The sequence below is a fragment of the Mobula hypostoma genome, chromosome 2 (genome assembly GCF_963921235.1).
Source record: "Mobula hypostoma chromosome 2, sMobHyp1.1, whole genome shotgun sequence".
Classification (NCBI taxonomy): Eukaryota; Metazoa; Chordata; class Chondrichthyes; order Myliobatiformes; family Myliobatidae; genus Mobula; species Mobula hypostoma.
In genome coordinates this window covers 134,894,577-134,913,073 of record NC_086098.1, presented here as the reverse complement: position 1 = coordinate 134,913,073, position 18,497 = coordinate 134,894,577, and the positions used below count along the sequence as shown (strand labels likewise).

The following is an 18,497-nucleotide window of genomic DNA, read 5'->3' as shown; positions in this document are numbered from 1 at the left end:
ATGACACCCTGTAGTTCAGTAAGTTTGGGATGGAGATGAAGTGGAACTGCGTTTTCCCAACGAGTGGTGAATTTGTGGAATTCACTGCCCAATGAGGCAGTGGAGGCTTCCTCGGTAAATATATTTAAGACCAGTTTGGGGAATAGTAGGGGAATTAAGGGTTATGGGGAAAAGGCAGGTAGGTGGAGATGGTCAGGTCAGCCATGATCTTATTGAAGCTCGGCAGGCCAGATTACCCACTCCTGCTCCTGTTTCTTATGTCCTTGGGTGGGGGGGGGGGAGCTCTGCACATTCACCCTATCTATGTCTCATACACTGTACTTCTGTGCACCTTTAAAGGACAAATGGTGAAATGACCTGTAGGGATGGAATGCAAAAGAAAGCTTTTCTCTGTGCTTTGGTACATGTGACCAATAATAAACCAATTTATCAATTACACTCCAGTGGGGGGGAAAAGTCCCATGTACAGGCAGATGTGCAATTTAATTTGGTATTATGGTCAGCAGGGACATTATGGGCAGAAGGGCCTGTTCCTGTGCTGTTCTATGTTCTAATATACAACAGCAAATTTCACGTTGTTGTGAAGTGCTCCATGTACCCCAGTGAATTAATTCCTGAAAGACTGAGCAAGTGCTCCCTGCCGTCTTGAGCTTGGGCAGGAATGGGAGTGATGGTGTTACACTTGGTATCAGCTTTGGCTGGTATTCCCACCCTTGATCCCTGTCCAGTGATTCCTGAAGGATGTCAGTGTATGTGTCTATGGTTAGAGTGTCTTTTGGATGATGCCAATATGTAAATGGTAGCCAGATTAATAAGATGGCAGAGTGTAACCACACTCTTTTTTAAAAAAAGAGAAAACTGTGAAATTAGCAAAAGAGATGGAAAATAGTAATAAGATAAAAATTTCTTGCACCTTCCAGGAATTTATTATCCACACACCATGTGAAGATGCAGAAAAGATGTACATTGGGAATGCAATGAAGGGGAACTACGCTGCTGTGTTCGCACAGCTGATTGTCAATGAAGAATTGCTAGGTTTGTGAAAATCTTGTTTCTGTATCACATCTACTTTGTAATGGTGGAAAAAAAACAAACTGAGGACCAATTAGATTTTCGTGTTCCATACGTAGAGCTTATTTCACCTTCAGTTGTCAGTGCATGCGGTGGGAAAGTGACGAGTTTGCAAATCAGTTCCTGCTGCCTGGCCTTTCGTTAATAGGGTCAGAAACCTACGAGGAAACCTATGATGGATGACTAGAAACAGCTCTACGACTGCGTCATCTTTATACTATGTCCAGTGGGACTGCATGCTTGCTCCTAACGTTTTTGTAGTTTTGGATTCAGCACAGGGTTCTGGTGGCCTATTTTTAATCCCATCTTAAACTGTTCAAAATTATTATCATGGGAGCTGATGTTATTTGACTTTTCTGAGTACTTTCCACTTCCTTATCCTGTGGTCTCTGCCACATTGCCAAGCAAGTTTTGATTGGTGATATCTGTCCATGATTGATTACTATCAAACTGACAAAATCATATGTCCTGCTATCAAAGCTATTCTAAATATAATGAACAATTTGAATTAAGTACTTACATACTAGGAGTTCATTTTAATTCTCCTTTCTTGGTCAAGTAGCTTTTCTCTAAAACAGCTTTTCATTACTGCATCCTTCAGGAAAGCAGATTGCAAGTCCTTGGCAGGTCTGGGCAACAGTAATGAATAGGCCTTTTTCCCTGGTGCCTCCTCTGCCATTCAGATAACTGGTGATGTGCCACTGATTGCATTGGATCAATCAAACTGAAAACCCAGACACTTACTTACTGGCACATGATGCTGGAAATCCTTTCTCCCTTCATTGGTGCTGCCTGACTCGCTGAGTTCCTCCAGCATTTTGTCTGAGTTACTTGTATATTAGCACTTGTGAAATACATCCCCCTTTACTGAGCAATAAAGGGGCATTTTAACTTTTAATCGTATTTAAAACTGTTTATCCAACTTTGTATTTTGGAGCCAAGATAACATCACCTGATTATTAGGAGCCTGTTACAAAATATTTTTAAAGCAGGGCCTTATAAGGATGACTGTGAACAATCTTCAGTTTCTGACTTAGAAATTGCAATTGTTCGTTTTATTCAATGACTGCAACTTCCTTCCTCTAGTTAAAGGCAATCTCCAGGCAGAAAGGTTATACTGCAATCCAGTTTAAATCTTGTACTAACGTTCCATTAGGACTTTTTAATGCATCTTTTGAGTGAGTTCTTGAATCCCATGTGCAAGTGTGTGTGTGTAATGTGTGACCTCAAAGCAAAGGATATGTTTGGCTGAGGCTTCTATTTATTCTGTGATAGAAACCACATTACCACCTTCTCCCTATTGCAGCTGAACGTTATCTATGAATTTTACTGTCATAGATTCACAGAGACATCCAGCATAGAAACAGACCCTTCAGCCTACTATGTGTTAGCTGACCTTTGAACCTATCTCTGTTAATCTTGCTTACATGCATCTGGTCCAACGATTTCTATGTCTTGGTATTTTAGGTGCATGCCCAGCTGCTTCTGAATGTTCTGATTGTGATTTTTTTTTACACTAATATCTTGTTTTGCACAGTTTTTCTCTCCCCTGTTTCCCTGTCCTGTATAATTTATATTGTGTGTGTTGTCTGATTGGGTTGCAGGGTGGAGATGTGTCTCTACCAAAGGAGGTGAGAGGCATTCCGTGCCTCCGCTAGCTTGCAGGTCACCCTTGGGCAAGGTGTAGTAGCTGTTTACCGCTCCCTCCCCCCCCACCCCCTGGATCAGGGTCGCGTGAAGCCACGGGAGCAGGTGGTGAATGGTCGTATGAGCAGCTGGTGCATGTCACAAGTCCTGGTTCTGCAACCACTGACACCAAGCAGACAGTCTCTGAAGAGTATTGATAATGGCTGGGGTTACCTGTCTTGTAAAGACACTGCCCAGAAGAAGGCAATGGCAAACCACTTCTGTAGAAAACTTTGCCAGGAACAGTAATGGTCCTGGAAAGACCATAATCGCCCGTGTCACACGACACAGCACAGAACGATGACGTGTTGTCTGAACCTATGTTGCTGCAGCAAGTTTTCCATTCTACTTGTTCCTCACTGTGCTAATGCACATTTTGACTCATCTGCCCCCACCACTTCCTCAGGCACCCCGTTCCAGATTCCAGCCACTCTCTGTGTAAAAGATTTCCCTCTTAGAACCCTTAAACCTTCCAGCTCTCGCCTCTTCTAAAAAAAAATCTTTCTATTCTCCCCTCTGTATACCTTTATCACGACATCACTTGCTTCCTCTGTTTTGAGTGATCTGTCCCAGAAATGAATCCAGGCTTCAGTCACTCTTTCAGAAGTACCTCCTATCACTTGAGACTTCCAACCAGTTGAATTCTTTTCCTTGTTTGCAGCTGTGATTAGTCAGAAAATATTGCTCCCCAAATGCCATTTCTATTCCGTTAGCATTTGATGTAGTTGCCACACATAGAAAGGATTATTACAATCGTAAATATCAACATAGATGAGTATTATATAGATATGTATGATTTTAAAATATTTGTATCGTGCACAAATATTTTTCATTCTTAATGAGAATAAATACTTCTAGTTAACACACATACAATGCTGGAGGAACTCAGCAGGTCAGGCCACATGGAAAAGAGTACAGTTAACCTATCAGGCCGAGACCCTTCATCAGGACTCTTCTGTACTCTTTTTCCATAGATGCTGCCTGGCCTGCTGAGTTCCTCTGGCATTTTGTGTGTGTGTGTGTGTTGCTTGGATTTCCAGCATCTGCAGATCTTCTCTTGTTTATGACTTGCTTCTAGTTGTAAAGCTGGTTTGCAGTGCCCTCCGCTGCTCAATAAATGTAATTACCATGTACCTCCAGGAGTTTGGGTGACAAGGAAAGTTGATTTGGAACTGTAAAATACATTTCTCAAGGAAAAACAGTTGTAGTTAGTGAAGGAATAATATTGGTGTTTTGATTATTTTTACTGTGTTCTTAAATTAAAATTCTGTAAAAATAAACAAGGGTTTACTTCATAAGATGTCTGATTGATATATATTTTTGTTTATCAGGGCCTCACTGTTTTATTGTACCTATTCGAGATCATGCAGGCAATATGTATCCGGGAGTCGCTGTTATTGACATGATGCACAAGGAAGGTGAGTTGGCTGAAGGTTGTTTCTTACTTTTGTTTTTGCAGCAGGTCTTGGCTCAATACAATGACAATTAACTTTCTGTTAGTGGCTAATGGCACTTTCTGTATTTTAAAATGCTAGAAATACTCAGGTCAGGCAGCATCTGTGCTGAGAATTATGACAGTCATTTATGAGAAAATTTAAAAACATTTTCCATTGTTCATTTTATCTATCATAATCTAGTCATCTTCTTTCTCCTGGAGACACTAGAGCAGGGGTTCCCAACCTTTCTTTTGCCATGGACCAATAGCAAGGGCTCCACGGACCCCAGTTGGGAACCCCTGGTCTAGAGACTGCAGATGCTGGAATCTGGAGCGGCAAGCAATTGGCGAGAGGAACTCAGGAAGTCAGACAGCATCCGTGAAAGAAATTGTTGATGATTCAGGTCAAAGCCTTGTATTAACACTACTCCTGATGCAGGGTTTTGACCCGAAACATTGACAATTTCTTTCTTTTATACAACAGGATATTATCTCTGATCCGAATGGTAGATTTTTATTGGTTAGTGGTTTATTATTTAATAAAAAAGTAGTTTTGGTTAATGTTTATGCTCCTAATATGGATTGTCCGGAATTTTATAAATCATTGTTTGATCAGTTTCCGAATTTGAACGAGTTTTCATTGATTTGGGGCGGAGATCTTAATACCTGTTTATCTCCAGCTTTGGACCGTTCGGCTCCTTTACGGACTTTACCTAATAAATCTGCAAATTTGATTAATTTTTTCCTTTCTGATTCTGGGTCGACGGACATTTGGCGTTTTCTGCATCCTCAGGAAAAAGATTTTTCCTTCTTTTCACATGTTCATCATTCCTATTCAAGAATTGATTATTTTTTCATTGATTCTCGTCTCATTCCTTCAGTGATTAAATGTGATTATGATTCTATAACCATTTCGGATCATGCTCCACTTAAGCTTTCTATTAAAATTATGGCCAATATACCAAACAATAGACAATGGCGTTTTAATTCGCTGTTGCTTCAGGACTCGGACTTTGTTAATTTTATGAATGAACAGATTGAGCTTTTTTTTACAATTAACCATACAGAAGATATTTCGGTTAACACTCTTTGGGACACTTTTAAAGCCTATATTCGGGGTCAGATTATTTCGTATTCCGTTGCTTTGAGGAAGAAACAGAAGCAGGAGGAGATGGTAATTGTGGACAAGATTAAAGAAATTGATAAGAAATATGTTATGGCTCCTTCTGAGGAGCTATACAAACAAAGAACTGAACTTCAAATGGAACACAGTTTACTACTCTCGTCCTCGATTGTAAACCAATTAAAGAAAACAAGAAGTGATTTTTATGTTCACAGTGATAAAATTGGCAAGCTGCTGGCTAATCAATTGAAATCTAATTATGTTAAATCTCAAATCAATCAGATTTATAACCAAAATGATCGATTGATATTGGATCATGTGGGGATTAATCAAACCTTTTGTGATTTTTATTCTTCTTTATATCAATCAGAGTCTCCTCGAGATTCTAAATATATGAATGATTTTTTAGATAAGTTAGACTTCCCTCTGATTTCACAGGATATGTCTTCTTTATTAGATACTTCCATTACAATGGATGAGATTAAGAATGTTATTTTTTCTATGAATCTGGGGAAAGCTCCTGGCCCTGATGGGTTTACCGTTGAATTTTATAAATGTTTTGCTTCTTTATTGATTCCTTGGCTCTATAAGGTTTTTGAGGCTTCTTTGAAACTTGGTAAACTTCCGGAATCTTTTAATAGAGCATCAATTTCTTTAATACTAAAGAAGGATAAAGACCCTGCTCAATGTGCATCTTATAGACCAATATCTTTATTAAATGTTGATTCTAAAGTTTTTTCTAAGTTATTAGCAAATAGACTAGAAAAAGTACTTCCTTCTATTATTTCGGAAGACCAAACGGGTTTTATTAAAGGTCGTTACTCTTTTTATAATATTCGTACATTGTTAAATATCGTTTATACTCCCTCACAAAATGTTCCTGAGTGTGTTATTTCTTTAGATGCCGAGAAAGCTTTTGATAGAGTAGAATGGCCTTATTTATTTAAGGTGCTTGAAATGTTTAATTTTAGCTTGAAATTTATATCCTGGATTAAACTGTTATATCACTCCCCTGTAGCCTCGGTTCGTACTAACTCCTTAAACTCACCTTTTTTTCCTCTCTTTCGTGGTACTCGACAAGGCTGTCCTCTTAGTCCCCTATTATTTGATATTGCATTAGAACCTCTTGCAATTGCTATTCGAGAATCTTCAAATATTACTGGGATAACTCGGGGATTAAAGTCCCATAAATTATCACTCTATGCTGATGATTTACTTTTATATATTTCTAATCCTGAGAGATCCATTCCTGCTGTTTTAGAGTTATTAGCACAATTTGGTCTTTTCTCAGGTTATAAATTAAATCTTAGTAAGAGTGAACTTTTTCCGATTAATAAACATCTTCCCTTATATTATAAATTTCCATTTAAATTGATTAATAATTACTTTTCATATCTTGGGATTAAAATTACTTGTAAACATAAAGATTTATTTAAGACTAACTTTTTACCATTAATAGACCATATTACTCAACTTTCATCTAAATGGTTTCCCTTATATTTAACTTTGATTGGTCGTATTAATGCAGTTAAGATGTTTTTTTTGCCAAAATTTTTATATGTGTTTCAGGCATTACCAATTTTCGTTCCTAAATCTTTTTTTGATAAAGTTGACTCTAAAATTTCTTCATTTATTTGGCAGAATAAGAATCCGAGACTGGGTAAAATACATTTACAGAAAGCTAAGAGAGATGGAGGTTTAGCATTACCTAACTTTAGATTTTATTATTGGGCTATTAATATTCGACATATGAAATTTTGGTTACTTGACCGGGACATACTATCTATTCCTAAATGGGTAGCATTGGAATTACAATCTGTTCAGGGTTATACACTTGGTTCTATTTTAGGTTCCTCTCTTCCTTTTGATTCGAAACGTCTTAAGCAGGTCTCTAACCCGATAGTTAAATATGCTTTGCGCATTTGGTTTCAATTCAGAAAATTTTTTGATCTTAATCAATTCGGGTTAGCGATTCCTATTTTAGGTAACATATTTTTTCCTCCCTCTTTTACGGATCGCGCTTTTCAAACTTGGAAGACTAAGGGTATTTTACGGTTTTTGGATTTATTTTTAGATGGTTCCCTTATGTCTTTTGAACAATTATCTAATAAATATAACTTATCAAGAATACATTTTTTTAGATATTTACAAGTTAGAAATTTCCTAAGTACTATACTTTCTTCCTTTCCAATGCTTCCTCCTATATATATTTTAGATTCGATAATTAACCTTAATCCATGTCAGAAAGGTGCATCGGCTATGATTTATAATATTATTATGAAACTTAGGAAAGCTCCATTTGATAAGATTAGGGTAGATTGGGAACAGGAATTGGGGCTTACCATTTCTGTGGATGATTGGGGGCAGATTTTACAATTAGTTAATACTTCCTCTATTTGTGCTAAACATTCCCTAATTCAATTTAAAGTGGTTCATAGAGCACATATGTCCAAAGATAAGTTAGCGCGTTTTTACTCGCATATTAATCCTTTCTGTGATAGATGTTCGGGGCAGATAGCCTCTTTAACTCATATGTTTTGGTCTTGCCCTACTTTGGAAACTTTTTGGAGAGATATTTTCAATATTATTTCTAAGGTATTAAATATAGATATCTCTCCTCACCCTATTACTGCTATCTTTGGACTACCTAAAATTTCTAGTAATCTTTCCCCTTCAGCCCGTAGAATGATTGCATTTCTTACTTTAATGGCGAAAAGATGTATTTTACAACATTGGAAAGAGCTTAATGCTCCAACTACCTTTTTTTGGTTTTCTCAGACGATTTTATGTTTGAATCTGGAGAAAATTAGAAGTAACCTTTATGATTCTTCATTTAAATTTGAACAGATTTGGGGACCTTTTATTCGATATTTTCATTTAATGTAATATTTACCCTTCTTGTTTTTTCTTCACTGTTTTAATGGAGGTCGGGATTGAGGACGTGATTTTAAGTTTAACTCTGTTTGGTTTCAAGTTAGCCCATTGCTTTGCTTTGCTTTTAGTTAGTTGCATGGTGGGTTTTTTTTGGGGGTTTTTTTTTCTTTTTTTTTCCATTGATATATATAAAATCTAGTATACTATTATGTTATCTTGGTTTCTTATGCTTAAATTACATTGTTTGTAGTATTTTCTTTTTGGTATTGTTATCTTTTGGAATTTTATTATACTTTAATATTGTATTAATGTTTATATGGCTTACCTTTTTTGTATACTTACTCAATAAAAAGATTTAAAAAGAAAAGAAAGAAAGACAATTTCTTTCCTTCCCTGAGTTCCTCCAGCACATTACTTCAGCATTCTTTCTCATACGTTACTTGAATTGTCTTACTGGCGGCAAACAAATCTACTAACTACCCTATTAATCACACTTTTTCTGGACAACGATCACCGCAATCAGTCGCCTTTCAGAGTTGTGCTTTTGAACCGCCTGTATGACCTGGCATTTTTGCAGTGTGAACTAAAGTCTCGGAAGTGCAATATGGTGCGGCGGATATGGGCCGAATCAAGGTGGCAGGCCCGGGTCCGAGTGCGAGGCGTGAACCAGCATTCGGCTGATTTAAGTGCCGGGCCAGAGTGCAGAGGTCAAGTAGGGGCCGAATCCAGGTGACGGGGCTTGGGCCTGGGCCCGAGAGTGAGGAACGGACGGATGTAAGTGCCAGTCTGATTGAAAAGGTCAGGGTATCAGGGCCAGAGGCAAGAGATGGGCTAGCTTGCTGCTCTGCGAGGCTTACTTGACTCTGTGCTGAACTGAGGCTGTGGCCTGCAACTTACGAGCTCCTGGACCGGCTGCAGTGATGAATGGGCCTTGTGGCTGTGGACTCACTTTCATGAACTTTAGTCCTGAGTGTTATTTGTTTGTACAATTTGTTCGTTTTTTTCTGTGCACATTGGGTGTTTGACTGTCTTTACTTTTAATGGGTTCTATTGGGTTTCTGTTTATCCATCCCCCCTCCTTACATTGTGTACGTACACCTACTGATGCTTCTGGACACATCTTCAGTGATGTTCCTGGAATCATCGGGTGTTTCGGGTCTTTCAACACCATACAGCCTCCTCCAGGTGACCCAGCCGGGGCTGATCAGACCCCAGCTTGTGTCCAGATGGCTAGCTACTTATGACTCCATGGCTCCCCTCTTTTGAGCCACAGCCATCTTGAGGCCCTCTCTGCCACATCGGTGGTACTGCGGATGGCTCTCCTCTTCCTCTCTCCCTCGATGCCCAAAATGCTGAAGGCTCTAACTAAGGAACGGGCTGCAAATCCCCTGCAACCAATAGCTTAAATGGAATACTGGAGATAATTCCCTCAAAATGAGGTCTTTGGGCTTCTACAGCCACAGATCCGCTGAGAGTGGAGAGCACGTCATATCTATCAGAGGCATAAATCTAAAATGTAGTGAGTTAACTTGGAATAACAATATACTCCTTCATAGTGCATTGAACAAGATGGTGGAGGAACTCAACAGGTCAAGCAACGTCTGTGGGGGTGAATGGGCAGTTGATGTTTTGGATAAATGACTTCAACCCAAAATGTCCACTGTCCATTTTGCTGATTTCCTACAGCGTTTTGTTTTTTGCTCCATATTCTAGCATCTAGGGAGGAGAAGATGGCGGTGCAACGGCAGCGCGCGTGGCCTCTCCGGTGATGAATATCTGTTATCTGTCAAGTAGGGGACCGTGCACAATTCTGATTTGAAGGAGATGGACGTGAGAGTATGGAGGAACATCTGGAAAACTTCTGAAATGCCTGCTTCGCTGCCGCTGTTACTGTGTAGTAACAGGAATCTCCAGAGCAGAAAGCCCCGAAATCCTCAGCTTTGCGTGTTTCAGCGGCCGGGGAGAGGTCAAAGGCGCTCGGCAGAGGATGGTGTTCAGGAGGTTGTATCGGAGAGGCTGGTCGGAGGCTCGAAGTTTTCGGACGGACGGACTCAGTGTCGGCTGTGGTCCACTGCTTCCAAGGCATCGGCAAGTTGACGGTACCTGGAGGTTTATGGCAGGGAGTTTCTCCTTTTGCCGCCTCCTATCGGGGACTCGGGAGTAGATTGACTCGGGGACTTGGAGACTTTTTTTTTACCGTGCCCATGGTTTGTTCTTCATCAAATTATGGTATTGCTTTGCACTGCCGTAACTATATGTTATAATTATGTGGGACCGTCAGTGTTAGTCTTTGGTTTGTCCTGTTTTCTGTGATATCACTCCAGAGAAACATTGTATCATTTCTTAATGCATGTATGCATTTCTAAATGACAATAAAAGAGGACTGAGTGTTCTCATAATCTAATCTACAGTTTCTTCATTCTTGCTGAAACTTTAGTCCAGGAGGTCCCAACCTTTTTTATGTCATGGACCCCTGCCATTAACCAAGTGGTCCCTGGACTCTGGGTTGGAAACCCCTGCTTTAACCCTTGATTTAATCTGTTTGCTAAGTTCACGGCCCACTGTGCAATTGATCAACTGTTAGGATTGCTAAATTACAATTTTTTTTTCAATCTATTCCCTTCTCATGCCAGGTCTGAATGGAGTTGATAATGGAATTCTCAGATTTAATAACGTTCGAATTCCAAAAGAAAATCTCCTGGACAGGTTCGTATTTTCCTTATCTCTCCTTTCTCTCTGAGTGAATATTATTTGGTAGCAATATTGTTCAATAGGAAAAGAAAATCCTCTCACAAAACAAACTTCTTAAGGGGAAAACCTAAGGTGGTTAACAAGTATGTTAGGATGGGGCGGAAGGTGCTCTTGGCATAGACATTCAAATGCACCAATATTCTGGTATTAAAACAGCATAGCAATCTCATGAATGCCATTTAAAAAAAAATATATGCCCTCATTCACTCAAAGTCAGTGTGTTATACAGAATAGAAACAGGCCCTTTGGCCCAACCACACCCTGCTGACCAAGATGCCTATCTAAGCTAGGCTTACTTGGCTGCATTTGAATTGAATTGCCTTGGTTTATTATTGTTAAATGCACCAAAATACAATGGGATAAAAAAAACTAGTGTGGCATTTGTGCAGATCATTTCATTACAACAGTGCATCGGGTAGTACAGAGGAAAACAATAGCTCAGTGCAGAGTCACAGAAAAGTTCAGTGCTGGTAGACAATAAATTTCAAGGATACGATGAGATAGATCATGAGGTCATCTTATCATCCTAGGGGGTTGTTCAATTATTTTATAACAGCGGGATAGAAGCTGACGTGAACATGGTGGTGCCTAGTCTAAGTCCTTCCATGTACCTATTTTAACTGTCATGATTATACGTCTCTGCCAGCTGCCCCGGCAGCATTGTTTATACTCGCCACCCTCGGTAATACTGCTCTGGTTTCTGTAGCAACGGGTGAATTCCTGGTGTTATGAAAGTGTCCTTGCAGGTTTGAAGTTGGAAAGTACAACTTCAAAGGTTGCACCCCAAACAAGCAGCCACACTAAAAGGGTTTACTGCTAAGAAGTGAGCACATGCTACAGTGACAGGAAAGAATTGGCACGTTTATGTTTTAATATATTTTCATAAGACATGAAATCAGACCATTTGGCCCATTGCTGGTTCTCACAGTTGCCCCACTCCCTTTGTAATGTCCAATGTTAGATATGTGGGTTGTGATAAGTTGCTTAACACTTGAGTGCAAGGGTGCTTATTAGGTGCTTCAACAATCAAACTTAAATAAATTAGTGAAGACAGCGAAAAGAAAACTGCCAATATTTACAACGAGGTATCTACCAAACACCTCAGTAATACACTGGATGAGAATAGTACGGAGCTAAACTCCTGGCAGCCTCTATCTATCTATCTATCTTTCTGTCTATCTATCTATCTCTCTCTCTCTCTCTCTCTCTCTCTCTCTCTCTCTCTCTCTCTCTCTCTCTCTCTCCCCCTCTCTCCCCCTCTCCCCCTCTCCCCCTCTCCCCCTCTCCCCCCTCTCCCCCCTCCCCCCCTCCCCCCCTCTCCCCCCTCCCCCTCTCCCCCCTCTCCCCCTCTCCCCCCTCTCCCCCCTCTCCCCCCTCTCCCCCCTCTCCCCCCTCTCCCCCCTCTCCCCCTCTCCCCCTCTCTCCCTCTCTCTCCCCTCTCTCCTCCTCTCCCCCTCTCCTCTCCTCCCCTCTCCCCCTCTCTCCCCTTCTCTCCTCCCTCTCCTCTCTCTCTCTCTCTCTCTCCCTCTTTCTCCCTTTCTCATTAAGATATCGTTGAGAACTGAGTTCTCACCCAGCTGAAGATGCCCGCAGCAGCCGTCAAATCCATCCCACAGGTCTCCCAAATGCTCATTGCGTGCCTGAGCTCTTCTTAACTTCGGTATTTGTAACTGTAGGGACCTGTACATAAAATTGGTTGCAGAAAATTTTTGAAAAAGTTAATGACTTTGCTCCTATTGCACTTACCTTTCAATTTTGGTATGGCAATGGCGGTTGATGTAATTTGAGAAGGGGAGCCCTGGTTGGGAAGAAGCTGTGACTTTGTGTTCGCCGTTGACTGGTAAATGGGTTCAGTGATGACACCATCAGCAACGTAATATTGATGTTCAGTGGCACAAGGAGAAGGGATGTTGGGCAACCTTTGTCCAAATACTGAACGTGTGATTCCTGAATTCTTTCTGCAGATTTGGTTCGGTATCTCAGGATGGAGTTTATCAGTCACCCATTGAAGACAGAAGTGCTCGGTTTAATGTGATGCTGGCTGCCCTGACACCAACAAGGATTGCCTTAATATTTCAAGCCCTGGGAGCCATGAAGGTAAGTACCAAACACACCAGAAGAGAGGAACTATTAAGCATTGTGCCATGTCCATTGTTCCCCTTATCATTACCCAGTTCCACCATGCCCCCCATCCACACACTACAGTGTGCTGTTTCTCCCCCCCCCCCAACACTGTGGTGTGCTGTAACCCTTCCAACTTACTGCTGGTTTGCCATGATCTCCCCCACCTTTCTGCTCGTCAAGCTCATTCTGCTCCCCCCCCCCCCCAACATGCTCATGGCAAGCTACGTCCTTACCATAAGACATAGGAGCAGAATTAGGCCATTCAGCCCATCGAGTCTGCTCCACCATTCCATCATGGGTGACCCCGGATCCCATTCAACCCTGTACATCTGCCTTCTCGCCATATCCTTTGATGCCCTGACAATCAGGAAACGATCAACTTCTGCCTTAAATGTACCCACTGAATTGAACTCCACCACTGTCTGTGGCAGAGCATTCTACAGATTTGCGACTCTTTGGCTAAAAAAAATTCCTCCTTACCTCTGTTCTAAAAGGTCGGCCCTCAATTTTGAGGCTATGCCCTCTAGTTCTGGATACCCCCACCATAGGAAACGTCCTCTCCACATCCACCCTATCTAGTCTTTTCAACATTCGGTAGGTTTCAATGAGATCCTCAGGCATTCATCTAAATTCCAGTGAGTACAGGCCCAAAGCTTCCAATCGCTCCTCGAACGCCCTTCATTCCCAGAATCATCTTCGTGAACCTCCTCTGGACTCTTTCCAATGACAGCATATCCTTTCTGAGATATGGGGTCCAAAACTGCTCACAATACTCCAAGCGCAGCCTGACTAGTGTCTTATAAAGGCACAACATTATCTCCTATTCTATTTCCCTTAAAATAAATGCCAACATTGCATTTGCTTTCTTTATCACAGACTCCACCTGAAAATTAACCTCCTGAGAGTCTTCTTGCATAAGGACTCCTAAGTCCCTCTGATATTTGAACCTTTGCCCCATTTAGATAATAGTCTGCACTATTGTACCTTTTACCAAATGCATTATCATACATTTCCCAACACTGTATTCCATCTGCTACTTTTTTGCCCATTCCTCCAATTTGTCTAAGTCCAGCTGCAATCGCATTGATTCCTCAGCATTACCTACCCCTCCACCTATCTTCGTATCATCTGCAAACTTTGCCACAAGGCCATCAATTCCATCTTCACTATGTTCCCACTTACTGATGGTATGTCAGTAAGACCATAAGATGTAGCAGCAGAATTAGGCCATTCAGTCCATTGAGTCTGCTCTGCTATTCAATCATGGCTGATTTATTATCCCTTTCAAACCCATTTCTTCGGCCTTCTCTGTATAGCCTTTGACGCCCTTACCAGTCGAAAACCTGTCAACCTCCGTCCCAAATATAGCCTGTGACTTGGCATCCACGGCAACAAATTCCACAGATCCACCACCCTCTGGTTAAAGAAATCCCCCCCCGCCCCATTTCTGATCCAAAGGGATGGCCCACCATTCTGAGGGTCTGCTGCCCGATCCCACACTTCCCCACCACAGGAAACATCCTCTCCACACCCACTATAGATTTCAGTGAGGTTGTCCCTCATTCTTTTAAACTCCAGTGAGTACAGGCCCAGAGCCATCAAACACTCCTCATGTGTTAACCCTTTCATTCCTGGGATCATTTTCGTGAGCCTCTTCTGGTCCCTCTCCAATGCCAGCACATCCTTTCTTCGATGAGGAGCCCAAAACTTCTCACAATACTTCAAGTGTGATCAGTGGGGGAAAAAAAGAGAGCAAGAATAGTGAGGTATTGTTCATGGTTTCATTAACCTCTCAGAAATGTGATGGAGGAGAAGAACCTGTTTCTAAAATGTTGACTGTGTGTCTTCAGGAATGAGCAAAAGCGTGAGTTCCACAACGGTGATCTCAATGAGTCATCAAGATCTGCCATGCCAGAGAGAAAGCAAAATATTTTAACAAATAAGCCCAAGTGGAGTTGTTCCTTAAGCAAAGCTTTCAATGAGTGGAGACACAAATGACTCTAGATGCCGGGATTTGGAATGTGATTTTCAAGTACAAAGTTCAAATTGTAGATTCCAAAATTGACCTGCACTTGATCCCATCCCCTCCAGTGCCCCTTTTACCAGCATCTCTCCCCTTTCCAGTTCCACTCACCACCTTTCTCAGCCAGATTTCACCTTCAGTCCTCCTCCTCCACCCCTTCCTCCCCCACTCTGCTCCATCTGCCCATCAACTCTGCCTCACCCAGACCTGTCTGACCCTGTCTTGCCTCTCTATCTCCCCTTTACACACTGTCCTGTTGCAGGGTCTGGACCACAACTTGGCCTCCGCGGATTCTGCCTGACCCGACAAGTTCCTCAAGCAGTTTGTTTTTCCTCTGGTTCCCAGCATCAGCAGATGCATCCTTCCTCCCCCAAACTCCCTTACGGATCCCAACTCCTCCCCTACTTGTGCAGTGAAATCTCCCCACGTCCATTACCAGTAATAGGATGTCTCTCTGTCCTTGGTGCTCACCGCACCAGCTCAGTTGTCCATCCAGTAGTTCGAACTGCGCCATGGGCTCGCAGTTCACACTGAAGTGTTTAAACATATTTCCTTGACTTTCTTGTTAACCTGTTGTACAATATCTCTGTGGTTGGCCAGGCCAATGGTTATTGGCATTCCAAGTTGGCTTCGAGAAGCTGGAGTTAAGCCTCCTCCCTGAGTTGCTGTAGTATTGTCTTGAGTACAGAGAATACAGAGCAGTACCGTGTAGCCCTTTCAGCCTACAGTGTTATGCCAATCTAAATAAGCTAAAGTCACCTCATCCATTCTACCTGCACAAGGTCCATCCCTCCATTCTCTGCATATCCCTGCGCCTACTTAAGAGCTTCTTGAATGCCTCTATTGCATCTACCTTCACCACCGCCCCGTCAGGACGTTCCAAGCATTCCCCACTCTGTAAAATTAACTTTCCCGCACATCTCCTTTCAACTTCTTTTGCCCATGTCTGGTTATGTATGGACCTTTCACATGGCTCTGGCTAGCTTAGGCCATAAGATGGAGCAGAATTAGGCCATTCTGATCGCCATGGCTGATTCATTATCCCCCTCGACCCCATTTTCCTTCCTTCCTTCCTGTAACCTTTGACTGATTCATCTCTAATTTACGTATACTCAATGACTTGGCCTCTACAGCTTCACAGAGTTTCACAGATCCACCAGAAATTCCTCCATCTCTGTTCTAAATGGACGTCCCTCTAATATGAGGCTTTTCCACTGACCCACTATAGGAAATCTACTCACCACATCCACCTTTCAATATTTGACGGGTATCGGTCGGATCCCCATGCCCCCCACCTCGTGCTTCTAAACTGCAGCAAGTACAAGCCCGGAGCCATCAAATGTTCTTCATTAACTCTTCCTTTCCCAAACCCGAAACTGTTCTCTGAAACCTCCTCGAGACACTCTCCAATGCCAGCACATTTTTTTCTTCAGTAAGGTACCGAAAATCACTCAGAATGCTCGAAGAGCGGCTGACCAATGTCTAATGAGGCCTCAGCATTACATCCTTACACTTATATTCTAGTCCTGTTGGAATGAATGCCAGCATTGAATTGCCTTCTGACCACTGACTCAACCTGTACGTAAACCCTCAGGGAATCCTGCACAAGGACTCCCAAGTCTCTTTCCACCTCTGATTTTTGAATTTTCTTCACGTTCAGAAAAGAGTCTACGCCTTTATTCCTTCTACCAAAGTACATGACCATACACTTCCTGACACTGTATTCCACCTGCCACTTCTTTACCCATTCTCCTAATCGAAGTCCTTCTGCAGACTCCCTGCTTCCTCAACACTACTTTTCCCTTCACCTATCTTTGTATCGTCTGCAAACTTGGCTACAAAGCCATCAATTTCATCATTCAAATCATTGACATATAACCTGAAAAGAAGTGGTCCTAATACCGATCCTTAGAGAACACTACTAGAGCACTAGCCAACTGGAATAGGCCCCTTTGATTCCCACTCTTTGCCTCCTGCCAGTCAGCTAATCTTCTATCCATGCTAATATCTTTCCTCGTCTTGTTAGGTAGTCTCATGTGCAGTACCTTGTCAAAAGCCTTCTGAAAATCCAAGTAAACAACATCCACTGACTCTCCTTTGTCTATCCTGTCTGTCATTTCCTCAAAGAATTCTAACAGGTTTGTCAGGCATTATTTCCCCTTAGGGAAACCATGCTGATTTCAGCCTACTTTATCATGTGCCTCCAGGTACTCCAAAACCTCATGCTTAATAATAGTCTCCAACCCTTTACTCCACTATAATACTGATACATCTGTCTTTAGCTTCTCCCTCTCAAACTGCAGGATGAATTCTATCATATTATAGTTGCTGCCTCCTAAGGGTTCCTTTACCTTAAGCTCTCTAATCAAATATGGTTCAGGCACAGCACCCAATCCAGAATTGCCTTTCCCCTAATGGGTTCAACCATGTGCTGCTCCAAAATGCCATTTCATAGGCATTCTACAAATTCCCTGTCTTGGTAGTCACACCTAGGCTGTCGGAAGCAGGTCGTTGGGTGACAGTCAGAGGGGGGAAAGCGAAGCTGAGCAGACAGGTAGTGCAGAGCACCCCTGTAGCCATTCCCCAGAATAATAAGTTTACCGTCCTGGATACTGTTGGTGGGGACGACCGACCAGGTGTGAGCCACGGTGGCAGGGCCTCCGACACTGAGTCTGACCCCGTGGTGCAGAAGGGTGGGACGGAGAAGAGGAGAGCTGTCGTTATTGGAGACTCTATAGTCAGGGGAGCAGACAGGAGATTTTGTGGATGTGAGAAGGACACCCGCATAGTTTGTTGCCTCCTGGGTGCCAGGGTCCGGGATGTCTCTGACCAGGTGCACAACATCCTGGTACGAGAGTGAAAGCAGCCAGAAGTTGTGATACATGTTGGTACCAATGACGTAGGCAGGAAGAGGGATGAGGTCCTGAAGTGTGAGTTTCGGGAACTAGGCAGAAGGCTGAAGAACAGGACCTCAAGGGTGGCATACTCAGGATTGCTGCCAGTGCTACGTGACAGTGACGGTAAGAATTGGAGGAGATGGCAGTTGAATACGTGGCTGAGAAGTTGGTGCAGGGAGCAGGGTTTTAGATTTTTAGATCATTGGGATCTCTTCTGGGGAAGGTGGGACCTGTACAGATTGGATGGGTTGCACCTGAACCCAAGGGGGAAGCAATATCCTTGCAGGTAGGTTTGCTAGCATGGTTCGGGAGGGTTTAAACTAATTTGCAAGGGGGATGGGACCCAGAGCGATAGAGCAGTGAAAGAAGTGCATGGAGTAAAGCCAGATCTAACATACAGAGAGGCTTTGAGGAAAGAGAAGCAGAACAAACTGTGTAAAGACAGTAAGGTAGAAGGGCTGAAGTGTGTGTACCTCAATGCAAGAAGCATCAGGAACAAAGGTGATGAACTGA

At 42.3% G+C, this 18,497-nt stretch overlaps 1 protein-coding gene across 2 annotated transcripts in view; it reads left to right on the top strand.

The window, feature by feature from the left end:
• acoxl (acyl-CoA oxidase-like) overlaps positions 1-18,497 on the top strand; it is a 437,026-nt gene that overhangs the window by 23,443 nt on the left and 395,086 nt on the right. For both annotated transcript variants that reach the window (XM_063040706.1, XM_063040705.1), the window contains exons 6-9: positions 921-1,035; positions 4,089-4,175; positions 10,823-10,895; positions 12,905-13,037. In XM_063040706.1, coding sequence (XP_062896776.1) covers positions 921-1,035; positions 4,089-4,175; positions 10,823-10,895; positions 12,905-13,037 — 408 coding nt within the window. The remainder of the gene's footprint in view (positions 1-920; positions 1,036-4,088; positions 4,176-10,822; positions 10,896-12,904; positions 13,038-18,497) is intronic.